General features: G+C 36.3%; 1 protein-coding gene and 1 long non-coding RNA gene across 3 annotated transcripts in view; one reads left to right on the top strand and one right to left on the bottom strand.

The window, feature by feature from the left end:
• The window catches only part of LOC142601672 (uncharacterized), a 264,842-nt gene that overhangs the window by 37,784 nt on the left and 201,431 nt on the right, over window positions 1-25,627 (top strand). The window lies entirely within an intron of this gene.
• Window positions 1-25,627, bottom strand: part of HHIP (hedgehog interacting protein) — a 78,155-nt gene that overhangs the window by 22,895 nt on the left and 29,633 nt on the right. For both annotated transcript variants that reach the window (XM_075751218.1, XM_075751217.1), the window contains exons 5-6: window positions 1,992-2,143; window positions 1,378-1,551 (exon numbers count right to left, since the gene is read on the bottom strand). In XM_075751218.1, coding sequence (XP_075607333.1) covers window positions 1,378-1,551; window positions 1,992-2,143 — 326 coding nt within the window. The remainder of the gene's footprint in view (window positions 1-1,377; window positions 1,552-1,991; window positions 2,144-25,627) is intronic.

The raw sequence follows: 25,627 nt of genomic DNA, 5'->3' as shown, positions 1-25,627 counted from the left end.
TAAAATAATTGTTTTTTAAAAGTATTTTACTGGTAGATTTAATCCAGGTAATACTACAGTGAACCAGCAAAATAAACCACCCACTTTTCTGAATACTCACATCTAGATTGAATTTATGGTACATGCAAGTCCAAAGAATAGTAGCAGAACCTATCAGAGATTCAGTTTGACCAATATGTTGCCTTGTTATGTGCATACTACAATGCCTCTGACCGTGCTGTGGGGAAGCAACTTGATAATAAGAGCAACTTTCCATACATCAACATTGTTTTATGCCTCCAAATATAAGGCTATTAAATCTTATATACTGTATTTCCTCTAGAGTAACTATGATAATAATCACTATGTAGTTACATAATGCTTTTTGCTAACACTGAATCCTACTCTTGAATTCAATGATTTCTAGTCACAGTACAATCCAAAAATTAATTATACCTTATTTTATTTTTTTTAAAAGAAAGTAATTGTATTGGTTTAATGGAGATACTGGTATTTTTGGTAAAGAATCAGAACTTTCTTGTTACATGAAACAGGACAGAGGAAGAAATTTTGCCTTACATTCATGATTGTGATGGAGGAAGGGAGAAGGACAAGAATGTAGAAGAGCATCAAAACTCTTTTTACAAACATGAATAGACCTGATATTTAAATTGATTCCTTTCTGTCTGTCTTCATCATGTACCTGTTTCAGTCTCACCTTGTTTTACATTAATTTAAAATCAAGTATTAGAATTGCTCTCTGATCTTGGCTTTAAGTGTATCCTCACTGCAAAGGGCAGGAGCACCTGCTATTCTGCTGAGCCAAAGAGGCCTTTGAGCACAGCAACTCCTTTTAAGTCTGTAAAGGCTCAGTACCCCATTTTCTCTAAAGGCAAATTTTGCAACTCTAGCAGAGCATAATGAAACAGAGGGAAAAAACAGGTTGAGAAAACTGTATAGGTAGAACCAAAGTAGGATTGCTTCATATGTTATCTAGACATTTTCCCAAGTGGTACAGTGTTCTTATTGATGCTGGTATGTGTTTGTAGACACATTTTTTAGAATGTGTACTCAATAAAGTTGTCTTGTTCATACAATAATAGTTTGGAAAAAAGAAGTCTAACCTGTGCATAAATACAATTCCATCTACTGGTGAGGGCTCCAATATTTAAATGGTTTGACAGCACACAACTCCAAGAAGATGTATTTAAGCAGTAAGACTGTTCTGCAAATCAGCAGTTTGCTAAACCCAGGCACTGAAAATAGTGGGATTACGTAGTAAAGGAAGGGGGAGTAAGATTTGTCCTGACAACTGCTGACAACTTTTGATTCTGACCCCAAATACTGTGCAAAACCAGAAGACAATAATAGAAGTCTTTCCATTGGTATTTTTTGTACCTTAAACCATCCATCTCCTCCATATCATCTAGAGTGATCATGCCATCTCCGAGAAAAATGTATAGGAAACCATCTGGGCCAAACAGAAGCTGTCCTCCTAGGTGTTTTCGATGTAGTTCTGCTACTTCTAAAAACACTCTTGCTGTTCTCATATCAACTTGGTGTGGATTTTTCCTGCAATACAAAGATATGAACACAGTTTTGACAGTTCACTATCATTGTTCTTCTTTCTAAAAATAAACTTGAGTCATTCAAATTATACTTTAAGATGTGGATGTTGTAACTTGGTGGAAGAATGTCAAATAATTATTTCTGAGAAATTTCAATATTTCAGCATTCACAAAAAACTATTTTGCTGCCTATACACAATAACTAGGAAACAACTGTAATTAAAAAGTGACAGAATAACAAAAAAAAAGTCTTAAAAAGAATAAAACAGTGCACTCACTGGCGTTCCAAAACTACCGTTTGAAATAAAATCAACAATAGTTTTTCTGCAAGTGCCCAAGTATACACACTGTAAATCTGACAGTTCATTTTAGAAATGGGAAATACTAACATGACAAGGTTGCTGAGAAATACCGAATTTGTGAATTTTAGACTTCTACTGATACCTGGACACTGTGTATTCTACGACCCTAAGGATGTGGTCGTGAGGTCCAATAGCCCACCGTTCTTGGTTGGTGGTATAAGACACATACAGCTTTCCATTTTTCTTGTAATTGGGATGGAATGCAAGGCTTAACAGTCCTCTTTCATCTCCTCCCTGCAGTCAAATGAAAAACACAAAGAATTGTGAAGTTAATTATGTTCTTTATTGTGTTTCAGCTGGAACCCCCCAAAAAAAAGTTTCTTTCTTGTGGATAATCTTTGCCCAAACTCTTTTATTTCTTTCCTGACTACTGCACAAAAAGGATTATAAAACATTTCACTTTGGGGAACTCTTTAAGAGTTAGAACAAGACAATTGTCTTATGTAGTTATCTATGCACAAGTCTCTTACACCACTTTTGTGGAGTGATTTGTGTATGTAATCTTTGGGAAGCCATGAAGACAAGTTTAAGTACTGTGAAGGATTCTTTGCTGGGTTACTAGGTTGCTTGTAATTCGTAGAAGACAAATAAAAAGGTCTATAATCAGCAGTCACTTCTAATCCAAGTATCCAAAACCTAAAACACAGTGCTGGCTGCCAACTCCCACTGTCTTGGCAATATGTTTAGAAAACAGTTAAATTGCTTGTGTAATATGTAAACCTTTGTTTTACCCTGGAGGCAGCAACATCAGTTGTCACAACTATGGTGGTCTGTTCATCATAGCTAGTATACTGTAGGTAATAAGCAGCCTTGGTCTCTGTGCAGAGAAACCATAGTTTTACATGTGGTCCTTCAATGGAAAGGGTTTTGTTATTTTTTAAAATAAAAATAGAAAAATCTCCGAACAACTTACTTTTGTTATTATGTTTGCCACAAAGATTAGTACAGTTATATGTTAAGCATCAAATCCATGTAATGTACTGTGACAATGCAAATACCCTGTGTACTTAAATAGAAGGCAATTTTCTCTTTGGCTTCTAAAAATGTATGTAATACTGCTATGCCTAAAATTGTATTTGTATAAATGAAGAATAAAACTTAGATTAAGTTGAGGGGGAGAGAAGCTGAGACATAGAAATAAACAGAGTACATAATACATGATTCAAATTCAATTCATATATGTGATTATTCACAAGCTCATAGTTGTTTTGGAGTTTAACTCAGGGTTTGCCTTTCAAAACTAGTGACTCTGTTGTAGATTCAAGTGCTCCAGGTCTGCACCCATAAGGAGACAACGTTTTGCAAGTCTAACCACACCCATGATAACTAATTATGAAATTTTAAATTATAAGAGAGAATGAAGCTTTGAAAATGTATTTGCAATTCAGAATGATGGATGGGCCTGTCTTCCTGTTGAAAGACGTCCCACAAAAGGCCTAATTGGGAAAGTGCACAGCTTTAATTTATTTTAATTCAATGTGATTGCCATACTTCCTTTTTAATCACAACCACCAAAGAGAAACCTGAGTCAGAAATGGAGATGTAAATAGGTCAAGAGATTTCCATACAAAGAGATTTGTACAATGAAATCTGGATCCTGCTCATTTAGAGGCAGCCAAATGTTGCTAGTTTGTTTGCTAGAAAAATTTAGTTTCAGGAGCTTATCGGAGAGGTTAGTTTTGAAAGTCTAGTTAGAGCTGCCAAATCAGTTGCAGTCATCACGGATGAAGGGACTGGTAATCTATCTCTTTCTCCTTTATGAGCCAAACATAATTCTGCAGCTGAGCCTGAACTGATAGTAGATATTATTGTATGAGTTTCTAAGAGTTTTGACCAAGTTGCTCTGATAAAGTCTGAAGCAAAGGGAGGCACATCAGTTGCTTTGGGAACAGTAAGGCATATTTCAAAGATTCCTGATGAATGATTCTATCTGTTGTGCCCAGACAAAGACAGTCCTATTCCTTCTCCTGAGAGATGGGTTCAACTCATTTAAGGGCCCAGGAATGTCAATGAGTCACACCAGGCCTGCCATTCAAGGTGAGTTATTGAAAGTATTAGTAAGAAAAGATCTTTCTGTTAGTAAGGTGAAGATTTTATTTAGCACTTGATGCCATGGGAGCAGTTTCAGTGTGAAAGTGAAGTTGTTGAAAGCATAAACAGGTGAAAATTAAATTAAGAGGTTTTAAAGAAGTACACATAAAGCAAGAATTTGACAAATGAATGAAACCTGCGAGGGAAGAAGTATGGTCGTTGTATTCATAGGATCAGGCCAGTATTTCTACTAATTGCTATCTTGCATGATTCTATTAGACTGCAATATATTACTTACTTTGTTTGTATCTATTTGGATCTATAATGTATCTATTGCTTCCTGAAGTCTCACTGCTTTCTGTTTTTCAAAGTGAGCCAGACACACTATGTTCTGAAAAGTCTATTTACTCTTGCATTTAATAAAAACTTTGGAAATATCCTCTAAGATGCTGAAATCAGTGCAGCATCAAGCCATTAGTTGGCTTACGATCAACTAGAAATCCAGCTGTGTTTTTCCGTACTTATTTTTCTGGTTTTGGAAAACAATTGTTCATGTGTACTTTCAGCTTTATCACTAACTGTTTCCGATTAAATCACTGCCACAACTTCCATAGCTTTTGAAATGATCTTTACAGTGCCAGAAAGTATATAGTTTTCTATAGTGTTATGTCTCTTATGTTGTGGAGTAAATTGAGAGATATCCAGCAAAACCCCTTACAAGCAGTCATTTTGGTAGAACTGAATAATTATGTACCAAATTTCAGATTTTACCTATAGAATAATCCTCACTTTAAATTTTTATCAATCGACTTTTGATGTCTACTGTGAAACCAGCATCCCAGGCTTTATAGTCTTGTCTTGTAGATACCACGCATCCAGTATCTATATCTTTCTCTTGGTAGCGTAATAACTTCTTGACATCCTTTTCTTTTTAAGTTTCCCCTTAGATGAAACCAGCACCAACAAACTGTAGATGACATAGTAGCTTGTATGAGATTCTGCACTACATAGTTTGATGGAATAACCATTAACATTTGTCAGTTGTATAAGGAAGGGCGAGAAGAATGAGATGAATCTTTGTATTCTGTTGGGATGTCTGTTGAAGACAAAGAATGATGGTTGGCTGAAATGAGTGTTAATTACCTAAACATACTGTGGGCTGGGGCCAATGTGAAATCTCTATCGTAACTAAACCTGGAAGCTCACACTTCCAATGTCTGCCTATGCAGCTCTTTAGCTTCGACACTCCTGTCTTCTACTCGCAGTAATTGCATGTTTTGCACCAATACTACACTTGTTTCAAAACTGATTTTCCTTGGGCCAGATTATAAGCTTCAGCTAAGGAGTTCTGTAAAAGAAAAAACATTCCTTTAAAAACCAGTTTGGTCTAGTTTAGGACCACATGCATGACAATAATTTAATCAGAATTATATTAAGTCACTACAAATCCAAGTAAAGCTTAATTGTATGCATTAAAGTATTCCTTTACTTTTCATTTTTAAATGGTTGGTTAGGTACATTATGTCAGTTCTAGAAGTATATTACAGCAGTAAGTATTCTTAAAAGTATATTACACCTGTAAGTGTTCTCAACTGAAATATATTTTTAATACTTCTTTTTGCATTGTAATTTCTGTTGTAATATATTTACACTTGTAAAAATCTGAAACAACTGCACAACATGATCCACTTTGTATTTTGACTAACACTAAGAGGAGTAACTGTTGCACGTGATTTTTACAGAGGTGCTATTTTCATGTCAGCACTCCTTAGAAGTGGGCTCTACTTTCAATCTATGTGTTTCCAAATGTACTCTGATATATCTCTGATATTATATACAGAAGTATTATTATATTATTAAGGTATTATACTTTTTCTATAATACAAAAACATGCTGCAGTTATTTGTAAGACATGCTGTCATTTCATTATGTCAATATATGTATTATTTCCTATAGTGAATATAGAGAAATACATAGGAGTGCCTTAACTGATATTGTTAACTATTTCATTTAAAATAGGTCATATTGTAAGCATGACCCTTACTTACGTAACCTTAATAGTAATTAATTTTAGTAAGCAAAACCAGACATGACTATTTATTTCCATTACTCTGTGTGGCTTAATAGTAAACAATATAGGTAGCAGATTCTGAGTTTTCCTTTAAAATTGATTTCACAATTCACTCACTTATATAATATAGTGGTATTTATACTTAACAGCTTTTTGACCTGGGCAATCCCACTCTCATGTTGGAAATTAGTAGCAACCTTTTTTTAAAAGAGGTTGTGCTTAAAATATGTATATCCAACAGTTGTTTGTGACTTAAAATATTAACTCTAATGTAATGTCTTTATATCGTTTGTTTTCATGTATTATTATAGAGCAAATGCTGGGTAACTTTTCGAGGTAGTGTGATCACCCTTAATTTAGTTTATTTCCTATGCAACAAATACCATAACTAATATGCGTTACCATGTGTTTGATCTTAAGGAGATTTATTTGTAAAAAACATGGGGTCAGGGGTCATGGAACATCTAAAATCTCTTATCGGGCAGTACCATATGAACTCTTCAGAAAGGGATTTCTAATTAGGAGATCCCCAAAGAATCTTTGCTTATTTGAACCTTCCTTTACCGGATCTTACTGTAGGGCTGACGATCAATGTCAGGTATTTTTCTCAGCAGGAAGTGTTTGTTTAATCGACACGTTTTGGAAATTCGGTCCCAGCACAGGACAGAAACTTGACTACAGCAGAAGTAGAAACCAGCAAAAGGTCTGCTGCAAGGGCACACCTTGCCTTTCAAAGCTGCATCGACTACTTTGAGAAACACAGGGGGGGAAGTGCCTCTGACAGGTGAAAGGAGACAACAAATACAGAATGAGAAAACCAGAAACTGATTAGGCTATAGGTATGGCATAGGAATAGAGCTCCTATAGACCTCTTGGGTGTTGAGAACTCAAATGCTTTGCTATCAGAACATCTGTGGGGCCTGAGGCCTCTGGTAAGGGAAGAATTTGTAACATAAGACATTCACCTTAGGGGAAAACAATTACACTGATGTCATGGCTCAGTATAGTATACATACTAGACCCTATCTCCAAAGCATTTCCTTTTTGCTGTTGTGCTGCAAAGCTTCTTATTTTTTCTTTCTCGTTTATAAAGGGCTTTGTGATTATCTAAGGATTTTTTAAAGACATTTTCAATATTTTTTACTGATTTTAACAAAGGCACTATTTTAATACTTCACTTAAAAATAACTTTAATAGAGAAATGCTTTACAATTGAATTTATACAGGAAAAACACTTTGAGAGCCATACTCTTACTTGGAATTTAAGTACAAATCCTACTGAAGTCAGAGGTAGTTTTTGTTCACTTAGATGCAGGGCAGAATCTGGCCGAAAATCATCGATGGCCAAAGTGCACCCATCACAAAGTTGTCTGCCCTGATGTTTGCAGTGATATTTAAATGGTCTTTTTTTCCACAGGACAACTGAACACACAATAAAGTAATGACGTTCCACTCCTTTAGTGCCCAGTGGGTCCAAAAGTCAGACCTATCAAAAGGTAGTAAGAAGGTGATTCATAAGACCTGCTCTGCATGGATTTTGAATGGGGCTTCTCTGTACTTGGGGAAAAGTCAGAGTACCTATTCACAGGAATTGCACACACATTTATTATGCAGAATAGTTTTCCAGCAAAAGAACTCTGGAGTGGCCATAACTTGAACAGAAAGAAATAAAAATGGTTTGAGATCTAAAGATAGCACTGGAACTTAAACTAATTCTTTTTTTCTTATTATTTCTGTTGCAGCAAAGACAAAATTTTGACACGGCCTTGATCATTTTTTCTTTTCCTTACCTTCATAGTCCTTTGAAGATACCAGTCACTAAATGCAGGACCTTTCACTTTTAGTCCTAGTCCTCTGTACTTATTTTTTTAATTCCTCAACTCCAGATTTTGCTGTTCTGTTGGGCAAGTCTTTAGTTTAATCCAAATGACAATCCTCGTCCCCTGATAATACAATTCTTTCTTCCCGTCCTCCTAAAGAAAGTATATGAAACTTATAAATGCAGATACCAACCCAACACAAACCCACAGCTTGCCTCCTTCACACTCTTCTAGTAAGACATGAATCCTGCTTTGACAACTCTCCCAATTATTGGTTAGAAGCAGCTAAAAGCTCTGAGACTGCCAAGAGCCAGCCAATAATTGAGAGGTTTTGGGCAGAGTGACATATGACCGTGAGTGTGCTTGCAAGGAGGTGACCATGAGCCCATGTGAGGTCTGCATCTGGACGGAGGAACTTTATGTACTGCACTGCTTTAGGAGAATTGGAATAACAGAAGACAGTGGAAATCAGTCCCGGAAGAGGGAGATTCAAATAAAGACCAGATGATTATTGCATTCAGTAAAGCTGGCTCAAGAAGGTGTGAATTACACACTTTCCTGCACCACAGAGGCCTCTTGAGCTGTAAGCAGCATTCATCCTCTGGGAACACAGGTGGTGATTCCACCTCTGTCCCCAGCTGGATTTATTTTCAAGGAAGCTTTACATTCCACCAGCAATTCAGTGAGTGGTTCACCAGCGGAGGCCACTAAGGGAAGGTAAAAAATAAGCAGGCTCCTTCTTATTTCCCTGGCATGCCTCCACTTTCTGGTCTTTATTTATTTATTTATTTATTTGGCATATCTGCTCTCCTATACTGTTCCTCTTCAGCATTCTTCCATTACAGACTGTCCTCTCCTGACAGCTGTTCAGCTCCATTGGTTTGAGGTCTATTGTGTTGTAGAATTAGCCTTCTAGGAAAATGAGAAACCTTCCTTCAAGCGAACGAGAATGCAGTAAGTCCTAAGAAATTTACTGACCATGAAAATCCTTCATTAATAGGGAGAATAGACTTGATGGCCTCTGTATTTTTTCACCTTCTTTCTGTTGCTTTTAAGCTCTATCCACCTTTCCATGCCACTTCTGTGATAAAGGCAAATTTTACAACTCTCTTTCAGTGGGCTGTCCAATAAAATCGGCTCAGATGATATCCCAAAGAGAACAGGCTACCTTACATTAACATTCACGAATACATGACATGATGACAAGAGACTAATTATCCCTTTTTCATTTACCAAAACCGTGACTTTGCCTCTTCAAATCAAGAATGATTTTTAACTTAGACCGTATTTTAATGCTCTGTAACATTATTTTTCTGTAAACACACAAACAATACAAATGAATCAATGCTCTAATTTCACTGTGGTCCCCTCAGACAGCTACTCTGGTTTTCTCATGCTCTCATTCCTTGACAATGTATATAAAACTTATTTTCCAGTAGCATGTCTCATAAAATTATTCTTTTTTGTTAAAATACAGATCTAATGGCAGAGAGTTGTCAAAAGACTTTAAGAATTATAATTCAATATGTAAGTTGCTTTTATATGGCATGACATTTCAGTCAATCACTGCAGCTTTTGTCATTGCTAAAGATAAAAATACGCTGTGGAAAACTAAAATCTTACTGTGGTGCAAAGATCTCCCTGGGCTGCTAAATTAAGACTTTTCATAAATGTCCACAAAAAAGTCTACAGCACTTTAAAATGAGCTATAAGACTTTTTTTTTTTTGTGCTGAGAAAGGGAAAAAAAAGAGGATGTATGGTGACACATAGCAAATTTGACAGTGCTTATGTAAAATGAACCAACCTACAACAAATTCTATACTCCGATAATTGAAAACAAATTCATGCTGTTTTACCGTGACCACTTTCCATATAATTTAGGGATATAATTCAGAACAGAATAACAGTAATTATCATACTCTCTGCATAAAATTAAAACCAGAAATGTTGATCTGTCTAATTGTAGGCATTAAAAAATAACTAGTTTCAAAAAAGAGAGATGCAAATGGAAAGATGCCCTGATGACATTACTCTGTCTTACCCACAATTCTGCCTTTCTCCTTTGGCTCTCAGTAGTGAACTGTTGTCTATTAAAGCAGATAGTTGCTTTTTCTGGTTGCAAGGGGAATGTTACATTCACGTCAACTATGTATTTAAATATTGTGGGGCAGGGGGAGAGACCAGCAAACCTCACCCAGCTTGAAGGAAAAACAGTTACAGTTTTCCACTTAGATTGGTCCCCAGGTCTTTACTGTTGTCTGCGTGCTAATGGATATTAAAACTTGCTCAGCCAGTGCTAAAGGTAAGTTGCTAGCAGTCTGCATCTTGCAAAAAAAAAAAAAAAAATAAAAAAAAATGCACACCTTAAACAGGATACCTTTTGCCAAAGGGTAATAAAGGACTAGAGGCGTTTCATTCAGTCCACACCATTTGTGTTTTCTCCCCAGGCGTTACTATGGTGGTCATTCATATTTGCAACATAACCTAGATTAAACTGTGGGCCCTATGAGCCTGGCTCTGTCACTGTTTTAAGAGAAGAGTCATTCAGTGGCTTGTCAAAATCATACTAATCTTCACTGTAAAATAGAAAGCTACTCCACTGAAGCCTATTTCTTTAGCAGGTTCCTAGCTTTAGTCTAGGTACTTAGTAAAGGTTCTAAAGTGTTTTCTGCAAGATATTTCAAATCGCCTTTTCTTCTTATTTTAAGAAACTGGAAAATCATATTATGTGAATGTTTTTTGGTAGGGGAGTAGGAGACGATTTGAAAGATAGAAGTTCAGGTGACATAAAAACACAGGACAGAGACAGGAAGCATATGAAAGGTGAACGGTAATTAATGCTTATATTCCAACTATCGTCTTGTCTGGGATTCTCTCCGGAAGGCAGAGCCACCGTGTAGAGTGTGAGGCTTGCCTGCAGGCACCAAAGGATGGGAACACGTCACCATTTTTCAGTTGCTGAAGAATCTGTGTGCAAATTCTAGAGATAAAGCAAATTGCTACTCTATTCCCTAATATCCAAAGAACTTTTGGACTCTGAAATCTGGATGCATGGAGAGGTGTATTTCGGCCTACACTTAGCATCAGCATTCAGCATAGTTTTGATAATGATGTGTCATATCTTCAAAGCAAATGCTGATTGCATATGTTGCTGGTTTTCTCACTAGATGACTATGCTAAACGTAATAGGCAAAATCAGAATTTGTATTCTTAGAAGCTCTGCAAGTATCCTTCAACATTTTACCAGTAGACATGCAACAGATCTACTGGATGAAGACTAGACAACTATGTTATGTCTATTTACTCCAATTTTAAAATTGTTTATACCTATGTTCTTTGTCCATTCAGTTGTTCCAAACAGTAAACAGTCTTGTCTTATTGGCACAAAAGCAAACAGAAAATCAATTTAGAGGTCCAGCATCTGCTACTGAGTTTTAAGCTTCCACATGTGAGCATGAGCATTGGAAGTGTATTTGTTATCCAATATCAAACTGTTTGACATACAAGGACTGCACTTGTTGGAGTCCTCATACAAAGGCAGCTAGAAAAATCTGAAAATGCTATTATTGCATTTTTTCCAACAAAAACTGTGTCATGTTTTGTACCTGGGTCAAAAATATATTTCTGAAAGAGCACTGAAGAGGAGCTGGGAAGAAAAACGTGTTTGAATTCTCTGATACTGCCCAAGCGTTTTTCTCACTGGTACTTTGCCAACGCCTTCAGCCTCACGGTGCCTCAGGAGCTGAGCAGCTCGAGGGCAGAAAGGCTAGTGTGCAACTTATCTGCACTGCTGCAGTTAAGCAACAGCTTGGGTTTCAAATACTGACTCAAGTAATCAAATAATTTGAGTTCTTGCAGTAAGTCTTAAAAATATATATGTAATTTGCCGGCTATCTGAAAAGAAGGAGTAAATAAATCCAGAGAAATCCAGATTTTTCCACAGACATTTTGCGAACACTGGAGGAAGCTAAAATATTCAAGCATTTTTGTGCTTGATCTCGTCTTTACCTCTCAACTAACATAGTGAAAAAATATTAATAATTTGAAGAGAGACATGAATATTTTTATGAAATGTGCCAAGTGGAAAAACCAGGGTGGTGGAGGATATACGGTTTGCTCTTCATGACTAGAATCTGTATATAAGAGGAGAATGATGGCAATCCACAGCCGTGTTGACAATTCAGACATACAGGAAATACCCTTGTAGGAAACGAATACCATCTGGGTTTGGCCCAAGATGTGTGAATGAGAAATATGTTTCTTGTTGAGAATGCAAAGATAGTTTTGGACATTGCAAAGAAGGAATGCGTTAAGCATGCACAGTTATAAAAATGAAATAGGGTGAGGCATTGCATGCATATGGAATAATTAGAGGAATATGTTTGTGTGCGTCAATAGCTGATGCAGACTTAGAACTTCAGAATTCATTTGTCCTAAGACAACCAGTAAATCACTATGAAAAATGTCTTCAGTATAAATGGCCAGGAGCTTTCTGAATAAAGGCAGTATTTGAAAATGCTGATTTGTCTAAGCCAGTGTGTTCCCTGATAGAAAGGGAGGTTTGCTTGTGACACGTGTTGTATGTTGGGGAGAAAAGTAAAATAGTTTTGAAATTGTTGAAACAGCCAGTTCTAATATTTGTAAAATTGGGAATTTGGATTATTTCAGTGAGTTGTTTTCAGTTTAGAAATTAGTTTTAGTTAAAAGAATGTCAACACTGAAATGGAATATTTCATTTGGCCCTTCCTGAGAACCTTTCAGTCCACACTTGGTAAGAGTATGTTTTCAAAATCTCAGAATATTCTCACTCCTCTCTATCCTGTTCTTGCATTAACTGTCTGAGATTTTAGTGTCTGTTCTTGGCATAGGATGGCTCTCTGGTTTCTAACGAAGCCATTGCCAGCATTCTGAGGTTCCTGAGACTCGCTGCCTGCGGGATGGATTTTTGCCTCTCCCTTGACACCCTCATCTACTTGTGAAAGCCCCAGCATTGCTGATTTTTCTGTTATTTGTGAGGCTAATGAATGCCTTGCATGGACAGGAAAAAGTTCCAGGCTCTCTTTTTGGTGCACATTTGACGACTTCTCCAAACTAGCCTTTAGTACTATCGTCCTTTCTCTAAGTTCAGGCTCTAAATGCTCTTTTAAAATTATTGAGAAGATAAAAGGTTTGCTAGTCTTTCATGTCTGTCAGGATCCTGGATTAACCCTGTTCCAGGTTCAAAGACATTCATCATACAAATTACCTGTTCCTTAACTGAGCCATGCTCATATGATGACAGTAAACTGTCATTGTATCTTGGTCTTCATTTGTTTTTCAGCAGATTTTTGAAATACTTGAACAAGATTATTCTTATCACTGCTAAGCACTGCTGGAGACATTTATTTAACATGTATTCATTGTTTTAGTGCTTACCCAGAAGGCACAATGCCAAAAAAGATGGAAAATTAAGGTGGCCATTTTGATTTTTTTCATTTTCCATTCTTTTTTTTAGTACGCATTGAACATGCATAGCACCTGAGATCTTGGGCAGGATGATCAAAGCCTATTGAATCAAATGTTATTAATACACTAGTGGCACGCCATCACGTATCTTTGATTGATGGATGACATTCAGGTTGACAGGGGCTATCTGAAGAAGCAGGCAGGCCAGAGGTATGAACAGCAGCCCATTAGAGTCCGCTGCAACTGCAAGTTTGAGCAGATCGTCAGGATTGAGTGCTGTGCTTGCTAGCTGGTAAGACTACAAATATATGACTTAATGGTAAATCCATTCCTTGTTCTCTGAAAATCAATTATTAGTACCAGCTTTGTTACAGAATTGTGTTACATTACTTCATTACTAGGCTGCACACAAAGCATTGCTTTCATTTGCATCTACTGTGGAACGTGCACATCTGCCTTTCAGGTGAGAATTTATGACTCTGCAAGGCTTGAATTTTCCAAGCTGTTTATGCTTACGTGTTATGCATATACTCAGTGCATACACATCTAAACATACACATGCATCCACAATTTAGGTGAACACAGATTTCCTTGTCCCTCTAGTTTAATTTCTCATCAAATTTAATTCTTTTTTCTAGTCACAAAAGCAGAACATGAGTGCACACAAACGGTGCACACAGGCTTGATATGCATATCTTAAGGCTTAAATAAATGGTGTTTGAACTACCTAAAAGAACTTATTTTGTAGTATAGAATCAGTTAATATTGTTATGCCTACAATGTTCAATTCCAATGGTGGGGGAAAAAGGTTTTGAAAAATGTGCATTTCATGTATGTGCCTGTGTTTTTTAAAGAACTCATTAAATTATGGTCGCGCTACATATTTTAAATATTGACATTTCTGAGTGGGGTTTAATTTTTATTCTGCCAAGCATTGTAAGTTCCTGTTTTGGATCCTGAGGATTTCGGTGGAGGTGGAAAACCACTAATAATTTCTTCTTGTTCATGCAACTTGTATTGATTTGCATGTTTTAACTTGAAGCAGACCTTTTCTGTTGATGCTGATAACACTGTTCTGAATATAAACCAAACTCCTTTGGAGTAGGAAAGAGTAAAATTTCCTCTAAGTAATGGCAATGATAATTACCTTAATATAAAATTTTGTTTCACAAGGCTCTAATTCTGCAAGTATTTAGGCACATGCCCAAACTCCACTATTTTTTTTTTTTTCTAGTACAAAACAGGATAGCATAAGGCAGCTGATTGTCTCCACTTCAGAGTTTACATGACTTTTGGTGTCAGTAAATGAGATCTGATGCAATGGTGATGAGGGAATTTATCAATCAAAAATGCTTCTGATTGGGGGGGGGGGGGGAAATGGAGACTTTTCTCTTAATGAATCTGACCCTGAGATTTCATAAAGATTTTTTTATGGTCTGTAGCTAATGTTGTGGTTATGCAGCTAAAGGCATTATCTTCACATCATTATAATGAAACATAACACTGGTATCCTTGACTTTATTAGCCAGGCTTCATTGGTATCTGACATTATATATTTCCTATTATAAATCTAAATAAGAACTTACATTGACCTGCATTAGACCAAACATTAAACAATTTACTAAGATTACGACTTTGAGAGGGAACTTAAAAAAAAAAAAAAAAAAGTCTTTTAGACCACCAAGAAACAACCATAAATTTAAGGAAATATGAGGTTTCCACCATGTGACTTCCCCTGCAGAGTTATGCAACAGACTGCTGTTACTTAAAGGTCATACATAAAAAATTTATGGTACATTTTTTAAGAGATTTATAGTGTTTCTATTTATACAACTTACATGTCAACAATTTAAAGGTATAGTATACTAAAATAACAAATTAAAGTCTAATCCCTTTGAATCCTTGATAAAATAGAATGCTCTAATATGTCCTATATAAAAGAGGTTTAACAAATGTATCTGTATTAATTGATGTGGTATGTGTGATGTAATGATTAGCTGTTTATTATCTATTATAGATCATTTGTTCATTTTTATCCTGAAAACCATTTGCAAATGGGGTTGGTTAGGGGAGCACTCTTTGTTGCATAGGCCCATTTCATGGTGGTGTAACTCTTCAGAAGAACTCTGCAAATCAGTCCCACAACTAACATTCTTTCAGTGTTGAGATGAATGATGCCATTGACACTATCTAGACCTCTTGTTTCAGAATACCTTTGAACTCAAATACATATCATTTACCCAAGATGTTGTTGGATTCTCTGAAAGTAAAAATTTGTAGCACTCTATGAAGGTACCACCCCTTAGTTATTTACTGAACTTTATTTGCTTCGCACTGAAACGAAGTGGGAGCTGTTACAGTTACTCAGCCTTAGGTGAGGCAGGAGAGTGGCGGTTGAGACCACAAATGCATCATTTTATGCCGGGAGTTGGAGCCATATACACGGGTCTGGCAGCAGTTATTGATGCTAAATTCATCATTTTGAATTTTGCATATTAAAATAATGCACGAATACGAAGGCTCCATTAGGGCACGGTATTTAAGTACCCTAACGTCTTTAAGCACTTTGACACCATAAATATTAATTTCTCATGAAAACAAGTGTTTATAGACAAACAAAAGTCCTAGTACAGGAAACACATATGAACATGCTCAACCATAAACACTTTGATAATTCCATTGCCTTTGAGGTCAAATATAAACACAGTGCTGAATGGGACAATAGCATTTGGAGAAAGGTACTAATATGGCCATGGAGATTTGACTCTACCTGGTATTGTGACCTAATCTTGTCCTCAGTAAAGAAGCTAAGAATGTGGTCTGGTGGTGGCAGGTTCCTAAAAATAAGGAGGGGAATTCTCTACAAGAAACAGCCTTTGTGTTGCTGTGTTGCCCACCAGATGTTAGTTATGGAGTCTCTACTGACTTGAATTGTTGTATCTAGTCCCTTGATGACTCTCTCAGCATTCCTGTTGGGATGCCCTTTTTCAGGGCTTGAAAAATGTTTCTTGCCTTGCTGTGAGAGATACTGTTCTATTGCTCTCCTTGGCTACTGCTATCTCCAGCTCTGAAGATGATGTACAATGCCTAAGCAGAGCTGGAGCTGATACAGTACTTCTCGGTAAGAGGTCCTCAGCAAAATGACCCAACAGACCTTTGCAAAAAGTACTTGTGCAACACTAGATGACTGTGTTCTTTGTTGTAAAATAGAGTTACACTGGTTCTGAGGATTTTGGATGTTTCTTAAGTTGTGGCACCCTGTGATTTGCCTTTGCTGACTGAAGAAACATATTGCTATTCCTAAGCTGGTCATCACCCCTTCATCAGTATAATTCATTTCCATAGTATTTCCATAGTAAGAAACTGTTGTAAAGAAATTTGGCTACAACTGTTCCAGCAGAGTTTATAGGTTCATAGGCCAACCCAAGCAGCAATTAATTTAAAAGAAGATGTGATCATTTCCTATCTTTTATGAGCATTAAATAATACTTTTTTTTTTCTCCTTTGGACAAAAAATATTTGACATGTCAAATGACTAGGACAAGAGCTGATAGTATTTTTAAATATTAATGTCTTTTACAAATAAGAAAATCACAAAGTGTTAGAAAAGAATAACAGGTACAGCATTTTTAAAGCTGTTTTTCTTTATAAGTCTAGAGTTTCAGAGAGAAAACACTAATAAAAATTAGTCAGTCATCATTATGATGTCATTCTCATAATTTCCCTTGAAGTAAACTAGCAAGTACAAATAATATTTGTAATGTCTGACATCATCTATGTAGCTTTCCATTGCTCAGACTTTGGGTTTAATTTCGTGATGTTTCCCATTTGTTAGAGAGAACACCTTCTGGGTGGAATGGATTCCATTAAGAAAATCTCTCTGAAGTGAAGCCATCTTTGTAACTTGTGTGAAACAAAGCAAAACAAAAAAACCCAATCAGGCCAGGAATGACAGGAGAACAGCAGCAGCAATTTGTGAAAAATGTGATCATCTGTAAGAACCAAAGTTTCAGTCCTTAGTCTGAGTGCCGACATGAAAAAAGGAACCATGCTTTTCAGTGGTGCACTCCTTAAAAAGAAATAAGCATCATCATAACTGTTTTACTCAGGAAACTATATTCCCTTCCATGTGATATATGCCCATTTATCATTTTTTGACTGCAAAGACTTCTTAGAATCACTCAGACTTCAAAAAATATTTCAGAGGAGCCATGGACTCATTTTTTTGTTGCTTGTGCTTTGAGATGTTAAGCATTAAAGGACATTTCTAAAAGTGATTCCTTGTTTTTAAGGTTTAACTTAAAACAGCTAAAATATGTATAGGAATCACAGAAAGAGTGATCAGTATTTCCTCAAAACTAGTCTCAGGCTGACCACAGGCACTTACATTTGAAAATCTTAGTCTTATATTTACATTCATTAGAATACTGTTGATTAGGTGACAATTTATGCATATAGCATGGCTGGCTGCTGCCTTTCTTCCTTCATTTCTTTTCATTCTAAAGTCTTCTATGATATTTTAAATGGTAATTTCATTTTGTTAGTGCTCTCTATTAGTGACAGGAGATATGTCAGTACCACAATATTATCGCAGTTCTATGCAATAGCATATGCTAATAACGTATGTAGGAGATAACAAAGTTGTATTTCACGTGAAATAAGTCTTGTTCCACTTGTGGAATACACAGCCTTGTTCTGTCTCTTGCCCACTGTGTCCTTTCCCAGATGTAGGTCTGAACCATCTCTCCACTCCCAGAAGGGAGCAAGGGAGCAGGAGAGATGGTGGTGAGACATGATCCCCATTGCCTTCCCCAAACCATCTGTGCTGTTCTGCTCCACAGCATGACTGGCTCATCAGCATCTTTGTCTTTAACATACTTTTGTGCCAGACAAATATGTACCAATTGAGTTCATTTTTAATGAAATTATCAACTGGAGTTATATCCTTCATTTCTAGTGATCTTTCAAAGATATGCAGTACACAGATGATTTGGACCAATTTAATCCTAAGACCCCTGATAACTTTTTCAGATAATATATTGCATTACTTGATATAAACTTGAAATTTAAGTAAATATTATTCATTATTCCTGATTTTTTGTTGTTGGAAGACTCGGGCATCTGTTTTAAATGGTGTCATTATTTAAAATGGTGACTTCTGCATTTGAATGGACATAGCTAGATATGACAGTTATTCAAATTCAAAGTAGAAAAAATTACTAGAGTTGTCAGAATGTTGTGATACACTGATTCATTATTCCTTGATAAATGCCAAAATTTTCTATTACCTTCCCTCTCAAAAAAAGGAATAAGGAATTCACCCATTCACAATCTGTACTTAAGTACTGAAAGGAACATTTCCTGAAAGAAAAGTAGTTAACACAAACATAATTTCTTCTTTAGAAATATGAGGTATGTAATAATTAGCAGAGCCTCACTGAGCTATGAAAACCATATTCCCTTAGGAGAAAAAGAACAATAACTACTGAAAAAAGTGACAGGCTATACACAATTTGTTATATCTGAAGAATACAAATAAAACTGCTTAAACATATTTAAAAAGTGGTAAATTCACTTCCTCTACAAATTCATAAACTCACAAATGTTTCCTTGCAATTATTCTTGGAACTGATAGAGGAAAAATCTCCCAGGGACACAAGAACTGTAGTAAGTGTATTCTGAAAATTGCCCTTTCTCATATGAAGATTAAAACAAAGCAGATATTCTCCAGAAAACCAGCAGGTTCCCCTATTCTCTGCTCATATGGGCTCTTCCCACAGTGTCACTGCATGAAGGACTTAAGAACTTCGTCAGAGCTGACTGTATGGAAGGAATGTGGTCTCAAACATTTGAAGGCATGCCACAGAACCTCAGCAATCCAGTCTCTTGTTAATTACAACTAATATTTCATTATGTTGTGGAATTTTCAGCTACGTAGATGTGTGCATGCATCTTAGTATGTAGCGTAGCCAATGCTTGCAATTACGTTGCAAGCCTGGCAAAGTATAAGAGGTTTGCAGTAGGTTTTCAGCTTTTTAATTTGAAACCTTTAGGCTTTATGATTGCAGGAAGAAGTTTGAGAACACAAACCAAGTTAAAAAGTAAGGAGGCAGTGAATTTCCACTCCCTCTGTTTCCAAATGGATTTTTTAAGCGCATGGCTTTTAAACCAATTTCATGATTTTGGAGTCTGCCTCATGAGTGTCTGAATGGACAGGATTGAAGGTACTTTATAAGGCTTATTTTAAAATAACATCCTAACCCACGCTATAAATCACGATAAGTATTTAATGCCTTATGTATATAATAAATATTCAAGTCTAAGTATCTGGTTACAGCAGTGATTAAGAGTTCTGAAAATCAACCCCTTAAAAGACACTCCTCAGTGGAAATGCTGTTAGTGGCGAGGCTTCTTTCACACCCTTCTATGCACATGTACAGTTCACAGCCATTAAGTCAACAGCGTGACAGCATCTGTTATTTCTGAAGTGTCGTGCACGTCTATGCGCTTGCAAATCTCATTTGAATATTGTTTTTTGAGAAATTAAAAAGAATTCTTAAGAGAGAGAGAGCTAGCCTGATATGAAGCTCTATACCTTACGGTGGTTAAAGCAACTGGATGGGTTTTATGGTGGGAAGAGGGACAAAAGGCTAAGAAAGGTATCTCAGGGGAGGCTATCTCTAGATTAAGGTTTTAATGAGAAAACTTGATCTTCATTGAGTTGGGGAAGAACCACCTCTGGCTGGATAGCCACAGTCAGAGGAATGAATTGGAACTACAGATATAGATTACTGCAGACTTTTTCTTTTACAAATACTACTACGTTTGCAACAATACAGGCAGGGGACCAGCTGGCTGGGAACAGCTCTGCTGAAAGGGGCTTTGGAGTCTCGGTAGATGGCAAACTGAACACGAGCCAGCAGTGTGCCCTGGCAGCAGGGAGACCAACAGCAGCGTGGGCACAGCCAGCAGAGCAAGCGATCACCCTCCCTTGACTCTGCACTCATGAGGCTGCAGCTGGAACACTGCGCCTGGTTTTATTGGCCCCTCAATACCAGAATGATATCGATACACCGGAGTGGGTTCAGTGAAGGGGACCGGAGTGCCTGCCCTGTGTGGGGAGGCCGAGAGAGTGGGGCTTGGAGAAGAGAAGGCTTCAGGAGCTTGTTCAGCAAGTGGGGTAGTTAAAGTGTGGCAATGAATACAGAGAATTACATCACTAATGCTAGTCTAGGGTTTTTGGCAAAACATTTCTGTGGCAGTTATTGTTGGAAAATCCTAATCAATAAAAAAAATCAGCTCATACATCCCATGTAAAGGTCTAACCAATCAAGTTATTGGTTATGTTGTTATGGACTTTCTCCCATTTTCTTTTTCTGTTTTTACTAGAATTTCTAGTCTTGACTCGAGAAGATTTCCAAACAACAGCTTCATTGAAATCAGAAGAGAATTCCGCACTTGATTCATGGCAGGGACTACAATCTGTAACTTGCATATCCTGAATAATTTCCCTGATCATCTGTATAGAGCAAGGAGCCTCTCTTACCAAACAACATTTAATGAGACACAGTAGCACAGCAGGTCTCTTTATGAGCAAGTATCATTGACTTTATATATGCCTTTGGAGCTGCTTCTCTGAATTTCATCTGTCTTACTGTATGTTATGTCCAATATTTTACAATTTTATAACTGTCCCTGGAAGTATATCTTGGCAACCCTTAGTCACTGTTGATAGCCTTGGAAATGCTTACTGTTGCATCCAGCCCTGATATAAAGCAGACTTTACATGTGAGTCTGATGATAGCCTAAATGAGTTCCCAAGTCACCTAGCTTTGCAGCATAGAGTTTCACATAAAAGATAATTTTGAGATGGCTTGGTTCTGCTCCACACAGAAAAGAAAGAAACAAAATTAACACTAGGATATTTCTGGACAAGAAACCTGAAGCAAAGATTAAAGGTGATAGTTGTATAGGCTACAGCACCAGCAGAGCTAGGACCTACCTACCCCCGGTTTTATTGACATCTGACCCCGATTCCCTATCAGGAAAGCTACATGGCTGCTGTAATTTTTGTAAACAGTTGGATCATAAATTATAGTAGTAGGAAAGCTACAGGCAAATCTTTCTCTAATTGGTGTTGAATCAAAACTACCAAAGCAGCAGCATGTAACAGACAAGTGATTATGTTGCTCAAATGTCATTCGTTTTATGTGTGACAATTCAATTTGTTAAACTTTTTCATCAAAGAAAAAAGAGAATGAAAAGGCAATATTGTCTTCTGTGAAATTTATTACTTCACCTATTTCCGCTAGATCGTATTTTTTTCCAAATTAAATATATATTTAGACGCCACCAAACAAAAACCCTTTTCAACACTATTTACTCCAATTGTGTCTTGCCGACCTCCTGAGGATGCTGCTGGGTTATATAGTGACAGTGTTCGTTCACCAAAGTACTTCAAACACTTTTAGATTCTGCTTATTACTTGCTTTTTTTTATAGTTGGATAGCTACTTGGATTGTCACTGATGCTTCTTAAGTATTTTTCAGAATAGAATAAGGTGAGACCACTCTGTGTGTTTAAAGATTCCTCCTGAGGTACGCTATATTGAATTTAGTGTGTCATTTCATTACCTAGATTTAGAAAATTTCTCTGGACTCCCTAGCAATGTACTCTAATCTTCTATCACCAGCAAATTCTGCCACTTATTTATCACAAACTCTTCAAAGTAACAGCTGATTTTCTAGAAGCAATACTAGATTACACATTTTAAAATTATTTTCAAGGCATTGATTATTTATTTCTTCTGGTTTTCACCACCTAATTTAGCAGTATACTGGAGGTACGTCCAGAGGCACTGGTATAGAGCAGTTCTTCCCTGAGTGCAGTCTGAACCACAACAGGTTTTTTTTTTTAATATTATTATTTTTTATTATGACTAGCAATCTCTCATACTACTTTCTTCAGAGCCACTGTATAAAAACTTCTAGAAACGTAAACTATTTTTTCATTATCTTATTAATTCTTTGTCAGAATTCTGTTTGTGGCAGCAAATTAACACTTACACAAGATGCTTCTTTGACCTAATTTTACAATTCTCTTAATTTTTCTCACCTAGGATTTTTCTTGGTTCTCACTTTCCTGTAATTTGCAAGATGACCTTCAGAGCCCTTTGACAGCTAGCCTCACAGATAACAGTTAAATTTTGTAAAAATAAATAGTACAACTTCATTATCTCAACTACACCAATTTTCAGTTCCTTTAGAGCACTTATTTTTAGGGCAATTTATGCTGGTGCTTTCCATCATTTCTCTTCTCCATCTCTCTTTTTTTTTCCTCAGCCTAAAGGTGAAGAAACAGAAAATGTTAAACACCAACTATAGGGTGTGTCTTTCCCAGTCCCTCTTATGCAAAGAAATCAAGCTGTATCTTTTGCTTTTATACTCTATTGCTCTCGCTAACCGGCGTCTACCGAAGACCATCACCTAGCTTGAGGAAGTTCTTCTTTTATCACAATGTACTAAAAATTTCTCTGTATTTTTCCCTATTTGTTCTTCAAATTTCCTCTGAAACCTCAGAATGTTGTTCTACCATAAATGTTCATGGGAAACTCCTACTTACTTTGCCAGTGAAACAATGGCAGGATATAACCCTTACTCTGGTGGTGTTCTGCATTTATATTCTGCTCTAATAGTGTCACTTGAGTTGGATTTCCATTTTATTATAGGATTATTATTTTTGGGGGGCCTGAACATTCCCTCGTACCTTGCTATATTTCTCACCTTCTTGATTCCTAATTGTTCCAGTATATACATACTTTCTCTGAGCCTAATAAGGTACTTTTAAAGAACCTCCATGCTGCTTCTACGGATTTTAATTTCCTAACTTTCCCCTTCAGGCTATTTCTAACTTCCTCAATATAAAAATCTTCCTTTTCTGAAAAGTACTGTAATATTATTACCTCATGGTAGGATCCCGTGGGAGGATGTTGAACTTAATTATATTATGGTCACTTTTATTTAGTGGCTGAACCACGTTAACTTCCTGAATCAACTCATATATTTCGCTCAAGACCTGCATCAAGACTAGATTCACCCTGTCAGTATTCCAGAATCCTTGTAACAAATGATTGTCTTTGGTGTTTACGCACTATTCCAGTATTATACTGCAAGGGCTTAAAAATACATGCCTGTGATATACATGAAAAAGTCACCAGGAAATACTTGTTTATTCAATGCACTTTTAAGAGTGCCCAAAGTCTAAAGGGCTTAATTGTCAGTGAAACCACATGGAGTTTACTAAATTCAAATATTCCTTCCCTGTGCGTGAATCAAACTGTATGTTCGGGAGGTCAGTTAGTTACACATCTAACTCTGCGTGTGTTGAAATTCATGTCTGTGCAGCATGAATTCTTGCAGGTTAAATATCCTATGGTTATTTAAAATCAGCAAATGCAAATTACTGGTCCTCCCATGGCTTGAGAGCCTAAGCCCAGTGAAACTGCAGTTGGTTCTTTACGTTATTAAAAAACCCACCCTGAAACCCAAACTGTAAATTAATGATTTTGTGACTGGTAGAAAATAGAAATGATGACATCTTACGAGTGAAAGCACATTATTATGTACAGTAATGTATCTCAAGTAATGAGTTGTCATTAGGCTAAGATTCAGCTGAAAACAAACTTTCGTAATGAACTATATGGTAGTTTTGAAAAGCACATTGAAATATGGTTTGTCTTTGAACTAGATCCACTGCTTCTCTGAACTTATAAACATGACTTTGAAAGAATGTACACTGTTTTCCTGATTAGAAGCCCCTTTTCTTTTTTTTCCATTACTCATTTATTTCAATCCCAATTTTAAAATGTAGCTCATTAGAAAAGCATTCTCAGTAAGAGAAGTTGAAACAAATATAGACATGTGTATCCTCATTCAGCACAGTGCAAGACAGCTATTACTGTCACGTTATAAGAACACTAATATTTGTCTGTACTAGACTAAATTTCTATATTATTTTAAATCCCAGAGTGATTACTCCTAAATCTACCTTTTTCTTAAATTTGCCAAGTGAGAAATGTTTGCTTCATTAATGTTATAAGTTGTGGTTCACATTTCAAAAGAAAGCTAAAAATAATTTGTAAAGTAGTGTGTCTTGCTGACATCATAAACACAGTTAACTTATATTTTTGCCACTTCCAGGATTGTTTCCCTTGTATCAAGCAGTAAAAGTATTCTGCTCTTTCCATTTTTCTCGTACTATAAGAACCAAGAAAGCAGGAATTTGTTTAGCTCATTGGCTCCATTTATCCTGAGCCAAGACCATGATCTTGGAAACCCTTTAACTTGGCTGAATCGACTACAAAGTTCTTTTCAAAAAGCCAGTGCAATTAGAACAACACAGTGTATGTTCAGTCTCAAAATTAAGATGACAAAGTTTCACACAGCTAGAACTGAAACACAGAGTATCATGGACTCAGACCTTTAATCAGTTAAACACAAATCCTAATTCCACTAGTTTTTGATCAAATGAAAAATTGTGTAGTCGAGGACAGCATTAAGAAAACACTATTCTACCTTTTCGCAAATGGCCAGAACAACTAAAGCAGAAAACAAGAAAACATAATGGGAGAAGTGTAAATTTTACGCAGCGAGACTTCAGGAGCTTCTTTAAATACTCCAGACAGAGCAATACTATAATACAAGCAATAGCCTTTGCACTTTCTGTTTTATCACTGGTTACCGCTAAGTGATAATACACATTTGCTGACCAAATTGGCACATTGCAGAGTCTGTTTTGAAATCCAGTGCTTCAGTTTTGAAGCCATTTTTTCCCAAAAACCTCTCCTTCGCTGCATATCTAGTACAATAAACATACAAATAAGATACTCTCTTCATTTTCTACAAAAACATCTGTAATTGGTATTTGGATGAATTACAGCACTTAAGAAAATCGAAGAAATCAAATTCGGTGGTAAGGATTCTAGTTCATTGTGTTTCATTTCACCATCTAAATTGCTCACTGGTTGTTGAAGGTACTTTTTTGTCTTATTGAACAAAGGTAGGAATTCTCAAGCCTTATTAAAAGATAATTTTAGCAGTGCTCAGATTGAGAGTAGAGTAGTAGTTTCTTCATGCATTTTGTTTGGGGCTTTTTTTTGACCATTCATATAAAGTGATTTCAGAAGTTACTTGTTAGCAAGTAGCTAATTAAGTTAATTTCCCTTACTCATTTGCTTTTTTCCTTAGAATACTTACTCCTGAAAGTTGAAATATTTATGCAGATAGTCAAACATAATAAAATTTATACACATTGATAAAATGTGTATACATTTTATACAAAATAGAGGATTA

The sequence above is a fragment of the Balearica regulorum genome, chromosome 4 (assembly GCF_011004875.1).
Source record: "Balearica regulorum gibbericeps isolate bBalReg1 chromosome 4, bBalReg1.pri, whole genome shotgun sequence".
NCBI classification, from domain to species: Eukaryota; Metazoa; Chordata; class Aves; order Gruiformes; family Gruidae; genus Balearica; species Balearica regulorum.
The sequence above is the reverse complement of the archived record's forward strand: the minus strand, read 5'-3'. Positions and strand labels throughout refer to the sequence as shown.